We start from the raw sequence: 10851 nt of genomic DNA, 5'->3' as shown, positions 1-10851 counted from the left end.
ATAAATAAATAAATAAATAAATAAATAAATAAATAAATGTCAGACTCCTGAGGTAGAGGCTGGCTAGCTGACCGCAGAAAGGGTTAAAAAGATAGTTCATTTCTTCCTAAAACTCACTACACTTAAATCTTACGACTTTCATTTAGACTGAAATTTACAAGGATTCTTAACACATCGTTTCCCAAATCCGGTGTTTTATTGAAGAAAAAGGGGACAGACGGTCATTATCCCAGGTCCTTTTTTCATAGGGGAAAATATTTCGATATGATATGAAAGATTGCCCAGAAATCCATTGAAAACGACTGGGTTTTGATTGTGAGGGTGTTTGAGTGCAGGAAAGGGAGAAGAAAATGCTTTACCGGGAATCTACATACCGATGAAACCTGACCAACCAACACAAGGGGGCAGGAAGCGCTCAGGCTGGGGTTTCAATCTGGGCTAGCTGAAAGGAGCTTTATCTAAACTTTTCTTCGCCCTCAGAGTATTTATCAATTCTCTCAGCGTGAAAAACAAAAATGTGCCTCTGACAACTGGGTTTAGCTTGCACTTCGTCTAAATACTGCGAGGTGAACGGAGTGTCTGCAGTGACAGCTCTCCAGCTAGTGGTAGTTTAGGACAGCCTGGGGCTACGTTCTCTGGAACTTCTCTGGTTAGAGACTGGCGATTCTGATCAGACTGCATTTCTCACACACCCCGAATGCTTCTTCTCACTTTAACTCTGTGAACTTTGGTTGCAAAGGAGGGGCTTCATAAAAACCTACCAATCCGCCTGACAATGTCCATTTCTAAAATATGGGGAAATCAGCGAGGGCTGGGGTGGGGTGTGGGAGCTTGGGGTGGTGACGTGGTGGGGATTGCAACCTTCTCTAGCTAGGTAGGTTTGGCTTTTAATCCCCTGTCCGTTTGAAAATCTCCAGTGTCTTCCCAAACTGCTCTGGGTTCCTTTTCAAACTCACTACAACAAGGTGTTCAACTTTGTTCTCCCCCACCACCCGCACTTTGGAAGTTTCGGCAAGAAGTGGCCATCCTGGGAGAGATTTCAATGACCAGGGAAGGGGACTGAGATGCACTGATCTTTAGACCAGAAGACATGAGTCTGTAGAGCCGCGCAGATTGGTGGCTGAGCTACAGTCTCAGGTCCAGGGCTATTAGGCAAGCTGCTCCGGGCGCCCCTCCATTCCAACCAACCTGTTGCACCTCTCTCAGAGCAGCTCTGCGCAGTTTCCCCGCCTGGGAGCTGATTGACAGCAGTCACTACCCAACCCTGGGCTCAGGGCCTCCTCCAGCGATCAGCGATTGGCCCCCCGGGAGGATTGGAGTTAGGGGGTGCAAAGGGAGAGATTTCCCTCAACGAGTAAGGTCCCGGTACTGGAGACTTAGGGACGCTCCTGTCTGCTACACGCCCCGGACGTGCTGGAAATGTTTAGTACCTTGGATTGCGGCTCCAAGTAGGGACCGCGCGGCCGCACTTGGCCATCCTCCTGGTCCAGCACTGCCACTGGGAGGGCCCCGCGGGCGCCGCGCCGAGTTCCCGGCCCTTCCCATCAGGCTCTCTAAGGAGCCTGCAAAGGCTGGCTTTGCATACTCGCCGGGAGAACTGTCGGAACTCTAACGCCGGCAACCTACATACCACAAGGACTCCCGGGATGGCCACCCGCGCTCGCAGGACACCTAAGTTCTCCAACTTCCAGCCGATACTCACACAGTCGCCCAGGCTGCTGCTGCTGTTCCTGTCACTGGTAGTCCTCGTCTCCACACAGGCTGCTGCCCCAGGCGCAGCACTTCTGTCCCTGGATCTCTCCGGGACTTCGGGAGTTCCTACAGAGGAAGCTATAGTGGTGGCGAACCGCGGGCTCCGTGTGCCCTTTGGTCGCGAAGTCTGGCTGGATCCGTTGCATGACTTGGTGCTGCAGGTGCAGCCAGGTGACCGCTGCACAGTGATCGTGCTAGACAACGACGCGCTGGCCCAGCGGCCGGGCCGCTTGAGTCCCAAGCGTTTTGCGTGCGACTATGGCCCGGGTGAGGTGCGCTACTCCCACCTGGGTGCTCGCAGCCCTTCCCGCGACCGCGTCCGGCTGCAGCTGCGCTACGATGCTCCAGGAAGGACGATAGTCCTGCCATTGGCACTAGAGGTGGAAGTGGTCTTCACCCAGCTGGAGGTTGTGACTCGGAATTTACCTCTGGTCGTGGAAGAACTGCTAGGGACCAGCAATGCCCTGGATGCTCGGAGCTTAGAGTTCGCCTACCAGCCTGAGACCGAGGAGTGCCGCGTGGGCATCTTGTCAGGTTTGAGCGCTTTGCCTCGTTATGGAGAACTCCTTCACTACCCACAGGTCCCAGGAGGGGCAGGAGAGAGGGGGACCTCCGAGACCCCTTTGATGGACTGTAAAGCATTCCAGGAGCTGGGAGTGCGCTACCGCCACACAGCCCCCAGTCGCTCACCTAACAGGGACTGGCTGCCTATGGTGGTGGAGCTACATTCTCGAGGGGCTCCAGTGGGCAGCCCGGCTTTAAAACGTGAGCACTTCCAGGTACTTGTGAGGATCCGGGGAGGAGCGGAGAACACTGCACCCAAGCCTAGTTTCGTGGCCATGATGATGATGGAGGTGGACCAGTTTGTGCTGACTGCTCTCACTCCAGACATGCTGGCAGCAGAGGATGCTGAATCCAACCCAGACCTTTTAATTTTCAACCTCACCTCTGCCTTCCAGCCTGGGCAGGGCTACTTGGTGAGTACTGATGACAGAAGCCTGCCTCTCTCCTCCTTTACACAGAGGGATTTGCGCCTGCTGAAGATTGCCTACCAGCCTCCCTCTGAGGACTCTGATCAGGAGCGTCTGTTTGAACTAGAGCTGGAGGTAGTGGACCCAGAAGGAGCAGCCTCAGACCCTTTCGCCTTCATGGTGGTGGTGAAACCCATGAATACCCTGGCTCCAGTAGTCACACGAAACACTGGCCTTATTCTCTATGAGGGTCAATATCGGCCGCTCACGGGTTCTGTAGGCAGTGGACCCCAGAACTTGGTCATCAGTGATGAAGATGACCTAGAAGCTGTGAGGCTGGAGGTGGTGGCTGGGCTCCGGCATGGCCACCTTGTTATTCTGGGTTCTCCCAGTAGTGACTCTTCTCCCAAGACCTTCACAGTGGCTGAGCTGGCAGCTGGCCAGGTTGTCTACCAGCATGATGACAGAGACGGTTCGCTGAGCGACAACTTGGTGCTGCGCATGTCAGATGGAGGAGGCAGGCATCAGGTCCAGTTCCTGTTCCCTATCACTTTAGTGCCTGTGGATGACCAGCCACCTGTCCTGAACGCCAACACCGGGCTGACAATGGCTGAGGGTGAAACTGTACCCATCCCTCCCTTGACTCTGAGTGCAACTGATATGGACTCAGATGACTCTCAGCTGCTTTTTGTACTGTTACCACCCTTCTCAAGCTCAGGACACCTGCTTCTCCGCCAAACACATGCTCCCCAGGAAGAGCAGGGTCTGTGGCAGAGACAAGGATCATTCTACGAGCGAATAGTGACAGAGTGGCGGCAACAGGATATCACAGAAGGGAAGCTCTTCTATAGGCACTCGGGGCCCCACAGCCCTGGGCCAGTGATGGACCAGTTCATGTTTAGAGTCCAAGACAATCATGACCCCCCTAATCAGTCTGGGATCCAGAGGTTTGTAATACGCATTCATCCCGTGGACCGTCTCCCTCCAGAACTGGGCAGTGGCTGTCCCCTTCGGATGGTGGTACAGGAATCCCAGCTCACACCACTGAGGAAAAAGTGGCTGCACTACACCGACCTGGACACAGATGACCGAGAGCTACAGTACACAGTGACCCAGCCCCCTACAGACACAGATGAGAACCACTTGCCGGCTCCACTGGGTACTCTGGTCTTCACTGATAATCCCTCAGTTGTGGTGACTCATTTTACCCAAGCCCAGGTCAATCATCATAAAATTGCTTACAGGCCCCCAGGTCAGGAGCTAGGAGTAGCAGCCCGGGTCGCTCAGTTTCAGTTCCAAGTAGAAGATCGAGCTGGGAATGTGGCTCCTGGCACCTTCACCCTTTACCTGCAGCCTGTGGATAACCAGCCCCCCGAGATTGTTAACACTGGCTTCACCGTGGAGGAGAAGGGCCACCACATCCTGCGTGAGACTGAGCTGCACGTGAATGACGTTGACACGGATGTGGCCCACATCTCTTTCACTCTCACACAGGCCCCCAAACATGGCCACATGCAAATTTCTGGACGGCCACTTCATGTAGGAGGACACTTCCATTTGGAGGACATAAAGCATGGTAGACTTTCCTATTGGAATAGCGGGGACGAGTCTTTGACTGACAGCTGCTCCTTGGAGGTCAGCGACGGACACCATGTGGTGCCAATCACTCTCAGAGTGAATGTTCGGCCAATGGACCGTGAAGGCTCTATGTCAGTCCTTCCTGCTGGCACTCTGGAGTCCTATCTAGACGTCTTGGAGAATGGAGCTACCGAAGTCACTGCCAATATCATTAAGGGGGCCTACCAGGATTCTGAAGATTTAATGTTGACTTTCCTGTTGGAAGGTCCACCCTTATATGGGGAAATCCTGGTAAATGGAGCTCCATCTGAGCACTTCACCCAGAGGGACATCCTGGAGGGCTCTGTTGTCTACGCTCATACCAGTGGTGAGATTGGCCTGTTGCCCAAAGCAGACTCTTTTAACCTGAGTCTGTCAGCTATGTCTCAAGAATGGAGAATTGGTAGCAGCATAGTTCAGGGTGTCACGGTGTGGGTGACCATCCTCCCTGTGGACAGCCAAGCCCCTGAAATTTCTGTTGGTGAGCAGTTTGTAGTGCTGGAAGGTGACAAGGGTTTGATAAGCCTGAGCCACCTAAGTGCTGAAGACAAAGATTCCCTGAAGGATGACCTCTTGTGCACAATAGTCATTCAGCCGACCTCAGGGTATGTAGAGAACATTTCTCCAGCACCAGGCTCGGAAAAATCAAGAGCTGGGATTGCCATAAGTGCCTTCACGCTGAAGGATCTCAGGCAAGGACACATAAACTATGTCCAGAGTGTCCACAGAGGAGTGGAGCCTGTTGAAGACCGATTTATATTCCGCTGTTCTGACGGCATTAACTTTTCCGAGAGGCAGATTTTCCCCATTGTGATCATTCCTACCAATGACGAGCAGCCAGAAATGTTCACGAGGCAATTCATGGTGTTGGAAGGCATGAGTCTGGTGGTCGACACGCCCATCCTCAACGCTGCTGATGCCGACATTCCCCGGGATGATTTAACATTCACCATTACCCGGTTTCCGACTCATGGTCACTTCATGAACCAGCTGATCAATGGTACAGTGTTGGTTGAAAGCTTCACCTTGGACCAGATTATAGAGAGTTCCAGCATCATTTATGAGCATGATGACTCTGAGACTCAAGAGGACAGTTTCGTGATTAAGCTGACTGATGGCAAGCACTCTGTGGAGAAGATGGTCTTCATCACAGTCATCCCCGTGGATGATGAGACGCCCAGAATGGCCATCAATAATGGGCTAGAAATAGAAATCGGGGAAACCAAAGTTATCAACAACAAAATCCTGATGGCAACCGATTTAGACTCTGATGACAAATCACTGCTTTATATTATTCGTTATGGACCAGGGCATGGCTTGTTACAGAGACGAAAACCTCTAGGTGTCTTTGAAAATATCACGCTAGGCATGAATTTTACCCAGGACGAAGTGGACAGGAACTTGATTCAATATGTCCACTTTGGGCAAGAGGGCATTCGAGACCTGATTAAGTTCGATGTGACGGATGGAACAAATGCTCTTATAGATCGATACTTTTACGTGTCTATTGGTAGTGTTGACATTGTCTTCCCTGATGTGGTAAGTAAGGGTGTGTCCTTGAAAGAAGGTGGCAAGGTAACTCTGACAACCGACCTGCTAAGCACAAGCGACCTGAACAGTCCTGATGAGAACTTAGTTTTCACCATTACCAGGGCTCCTATGAGAGGCCACTTGGAGTGCACGGATCGAAGGGGACTGTCCATCACTTCTTTCACTCAGCTCCAGCTGGCTGGTAACAAAATCTACTACATACACACAGCCGAGGATGAGGTCAAAATGGACAGCTTCGAGTTTCAAGTCACTGATGGCAGGAACCCTGTCTTCCGAACTTTCCGGATCTCAATCAGCGATGTAGACAACAAAAAGCCGGTGGTCACCATCCACAATTTGGTGGTCAGTGAAGGTGAAAGTAAGCTGATCACCCCCTTTGAACTCACTGTGGAAGACAGAGACTCGCCTGACAGGCTCCTAAAATTCATTGTCACCCAGGTCCCTGTTCATGGTCACCTCCTCTTCAACAATACCAGATCTGTCATGGTTTTCACCAAGCAAGACTTGAATGAAAACTTAATCAGCTACAAACACGATGGCACAGAATCCACGGAAGATAGCTTCTCCTTCACGGTGACAGATGGCACCCACTCAGACTTCTATGTTTTTCCTGAGACAGTGTTTGAAACTAGGAGACCTCAAGTGATGAAAATCCAGGTGTTACCTGTTGACAATAGTGTCCCCCAAATTGTGGTGAACAAAGGAGCTTCTACGCTTCGTACTCTGGCCACTGGCCATTTGGGGTTTGTGATCACCAACAAAATACTCAAAGTGGAGGATAGAGACAGCCTGCATTTTTCTCTCCGGTTCATTGTGACAGAAGCCCCCCAACATGGCTACCTTCTCAACCTGGGTCAAGGAAACCACAGTGTCATGCAGTTTACCCAAGGTATGTTCTACCTCTCCTCCTCACACCCAAAGCCCTGCTACGCTCTATTTCTTGAGAATGAGTGGGTCCCTAAACTTTATGAGTAGAGCGTCAGGATTGAGTTCAAAGGGACAAGGAAGAGAGGAGAGGAGAGGGAGAGAGGAAGAAGGGAGGAGAGCACACAGGTACCCTCAGTCCTGGGAAACACCTCCACGTGCTGTATGCTGTGTTGTAACCTTCTTTGTCAGAGGGAATAGGAAGGTACTGTAACTGTGGCAAGATATGCTGGTAAGATATGGATTTGGGGGTTTATGACAGAGGCTGACTTTCTAATGCTGCTTCATGTTACCAAGTCCCCTGCCATCCTGTTTGGTACACTGCTGCACCCAGTCCTCGGAACATTTCAGTCCCTTAAAGAGAGATTCGTGGTATACATCACCTGGTTATCATTATCAATATACACTCAAACACAGTATCTTTAAATTCTAAATTACCTTTATATTTTTAAATACTGGGTTGATGCTTGCTATGGCTATTGGGAATTTTGTAACTAACGGACGATATTCATTTATATTTATTTGAGACTTTAAAAATATTTCCTACTGGTTCATGACTCAGGCAGACATTTGGTGAAAGACACAAGAGATAAATAAACCTGTTGAGAGTTATTAAAATTATATCTCATGTAACAGCGTGGGGGTGTGCTCAAACAGTGAGCACACAATTAATGATGTGCAAGAAAACGATGTCTTCATTCATTGGCTAACTTGTCATCCAGCTAATTAAGTTTAGAAAGTATGAAAAGATGGTTAATCGTCTAAGGAGGGAATTATTTCATTATTGTTTTTTATTATTTTACTGATCTTATTACTGCTTACTATTTTTTCTTATATTTTCTATTTTATTATTTTACTGATCTTATTATTGCTTACTATTTTTTCTTATATTTTCTATTATGTTATTTTTATTATCATTACTTATTTCATTGCTATTTTTCATTCATTGTTTCTAATTCGTTTTTTCTTCAAAGCCTTTTCTGTCCTGTCCTAAGCAAAGTATCAGACATCCCTTGCCCTAAGCACCTGCGTTCCTGGGGCCCTTGGGGCAGCAGGCTCTGAGGAGGTCAGCAACCTAGGGGCATGTGACCTCTGCCGAGCGCTCAGAGAGGAAAGGAGAAGCACTTCAGTGGCTAGCTGGGAAATTAGGGCTCTCTTCTCAGACCCTGTAACTTTCATTACAAAGGGATTTGTGTTGCTTTCAGGGAAATCTCAGCATCAGAATGGAAACTGGATCTCCCGTGTGGGCTCTGGGGTGGAAATGGAGTGTAACCCCAGGACATCCCAGCGGGGGTGTTCTTTCCTGCTACTATGTTCTGCTCTTAGACAACAAACACTTTAATAGACTTGGTTGTTGTGTTGAAGAGATCTAGTTTTCTGTTTGATGCTGGCAAACAGCTTCACACTCCAGCCTCAGATTCTTGGCCGAGAGCCTACATATATCTCGGGCCTGCTGGGACAGGAAAACCCCAGAGTGAGTGCTGGCTGGGTAGAGTTTTCTGTAGATTGCTTCTGGCAGAGAAACCAGCAGCTTTAGGCTGGTTTGTTCTGCTGGAGAGGACAGAACTGTATTAGAGGGTAGAAACCCTTCCATCTCATCTCTCCTCCGACCCCAAAAGAGAGTGTTTTTACAGGGATTTTGTTGTCGTTGTTGTTGTTAAAAAAAAGGGGGGGGGGAGAAGATATGCAAATAAATTCTTTTAAATTCTACCAGCCAATTTCAACAGCTCCAAAATCCTGCCATATTATTCCACATATATTGAACCCTTAAAGTATGCTATTCTACTCCAGGAATTTTGTTGGTTTTCACAGAGTTGCCACAATTAAGTTTTATTACCTTTGTAATTATAGAGTAGTTATGTTTTGTGGTTAAAAGACATAGGTTTAAAAACTATATTTTAAAGGAACTTACCACATTTTAACCCAGACTCAGCCTCTTAGAAGGAACGCTTACTATTCAGTCACAAAGCCCTCGTTTGAACAAGTTGAGGCTAGAGTCTGGTTCCTAGTAGTTATTTATGGAGATTAGATAAGTCGTTAAAGATGGCTCCTTCACAGATGGCCGTCCTCCTGGAGGGTGAATGAGAGCAGTGTTGGGCAGGGGAGGCCTACGCCTGTGCAGTCTGGTTTTATTTTGCTTGATCAGGAAGGGATAAGAGAAACTGTATTTTAATGGTGTTAAACACTTTTATCAAAAGTAGCCAGAGAGGTTATTCCTAAGTTGATTAACTAAATGGCCCATGGGAGAGATTTTTATTCCGAAGACTTATGAAAATTCATTGTCAGGAAAGGTTCAGGAGCAGAACTAGTCAGCTTATTTGCTTCAAACTTTGCCTTTGTCCATGTGTCTCACCTACACCATCACCCTTTGTACCCAGGGCTGAAGCCTTGTCTCAACTACATAAACTTTCTTTTTTTTCTCTTCAATGAGTACATAATGGGGCTGGAGAAATGGCTCAGCAGGTAAGAGTGTCTGATGCTCTTGCAAAGGACCCAGGTTCAGTTCCAGCACTCCCATGGCCAGTTTATAACACCTGTAACTGCAGCTTCAGGGGATCTGATGCCCCCTTCTGGCCTCTTTGGATACCAGGCAAGCATGCAGTGTTCTCAGGTGTATACGGGCAAAGCACTTTTATACATAAAATAAAAACAAGTTAATAATAAGCGCATTCTGGTATTTTTGTCGGATAATTTGTTAAACAAATTATTTTTGTTAATATTTGTCAAGCACAGTATAAACAAAGGCACAAGGTTCCCCCACTCAATTCACACCGGCTATGATTACTAGGGCTATTTGCTTAAAATAGGAACTATGGGCTGGTTGTATAGATCAATGAAATAAATATATTAAATATAGCAATCAGAAAAAAGTCTTAATTCCTAGATTACTGTTAAACATTTTGGCTATCCAAATTACTGTATCTTCTTTGTGCTTAAGGAAGGTAGTGTTTATGTACATTTACAATGTGTGTCTGCTTTCAGAGGGACCTGTAGAATAACAACATTGTCATCAAGAGTCACCTTTTGAAAACATGAATTAGTGTTAACAAAGTTATAGGGAAAATGAAAAGTTTTGAAGTGGCTATTTACTTCAAAGAAATCTTACTGTTTTTTTTTATTAAGAAAACATGTTGTGTAATAGAGGTTTATTTTATTCTAATTTATAGCTTGATATTATTTTTATTGTATGACTGTTTTATCTGCATGTGTGTGCCTGGTCCCTGTGGAGATCAGAAGGGGTCATCAGCTCCGAGGGAACAGGGGTTACCAGGATGCTGTGAGCCACTGTGTGGGTGCTGGGAATGGAGCCTGGGTCTGCTGCAAGAACAGCCAGTGCTCTTTAACTGCTGAGCCATCTCTCCAGCCTCTGAGCTTTATTTTTAATTAATTAAAGTTTTTTGTTTAGATTTCTTTTATATGTATGTGTTGTGCCTGCATGTGTGTCACCCACACGCATGCAGTACTCGAGGAAGCCAGAAGAGGGTGTTAGATCATCTGTAACTGGAGTTAAGATAGTTGTGAGTGCTGGGAACTGAACAACGGTCCTCAGCAAGAGCGGCCAGTGCTCTTAGCCAAAGCCATCTCTCCACCCACTTATTATTGTTAGCATCACCACTACCACTATCATCATCTTCTTCAAGCAGTGCCATTAGAGTTTCAGACAAAATTGCAGAGCAAGTAAGAAAATTAGAAAAGAGTTTGTCATGGCTGGTACAGTAAGGATGTGTAGTCAACAGAGTTCTGGCCATTCCTTATTGATAAACGACAGGTCATAAGTTGAGATTTTAGAATTAACAGGCCAAGCAGGGGCTGTGTAGGGGTTGTGTGTGGACTCTCCAGGGGCTCTGGAAGGGCTGTCCAGGGATTGTGTGGGAGCTGTGCAGGGGCTATGCAGGGGGCTGTGCAGGGGGGCTGTGCAGGGGGGGGCCGGGGAGGGGCTGGGCAGGGGGTGGGGAGGGGCGGGGCGGGGCGCGGGGCGGGGGCGGGGCCGGCGCGGCCACCGGGTGTTAGATCATCTGAACTCCAGTTACAGATG

General features: G+C 48.1%; 1 protein-coding gene across 1 annotated transcript in view; it reads left to right on the top strand.

Annotated features, from left to right (window-relative positions):
- Positions 1-1397: 1397 nt before the first annotated feature.
- Positions 1398-10851, top strand: part of Frem2 (FRAS1 related extracellular matrix 2) — a 133585-nt gene continuing 124131 nt past the window's right edge. The window contains exon 1 of the mRNA XM_028763594.1: positions 1398-6780. Within this exon, the coding sequence (XP_028619427.1) occupies positions 1647-6780 (5134 nt within the window). The 5' untranslated portion in view covers positions 1398-1646. The remainder of the gene's footprint in view (positions 6781-10851) is intronic.

The sequence above is a fragment of the Grammomys surdaster genome, unplaced genomic scaffold, assembly GCF_004785775.1.
Source record: "Grammomys surdaster isolate TR1022 unplaced genomic scaffold, NIH_TR_1.0 139, whole genome shotgun sequence".
Taxonomy (NCBI): domain Eukaryota; kingdom Metazoa; phylum Chordata; class Mammalia; order Rodentia; family Muridae; genus Grammomys; species Grammomys surdaster.
Note: the sequence above shows the minus strand (reverse complement) of the source record. Positions and strands in the feature narration are given on the sequence as shown.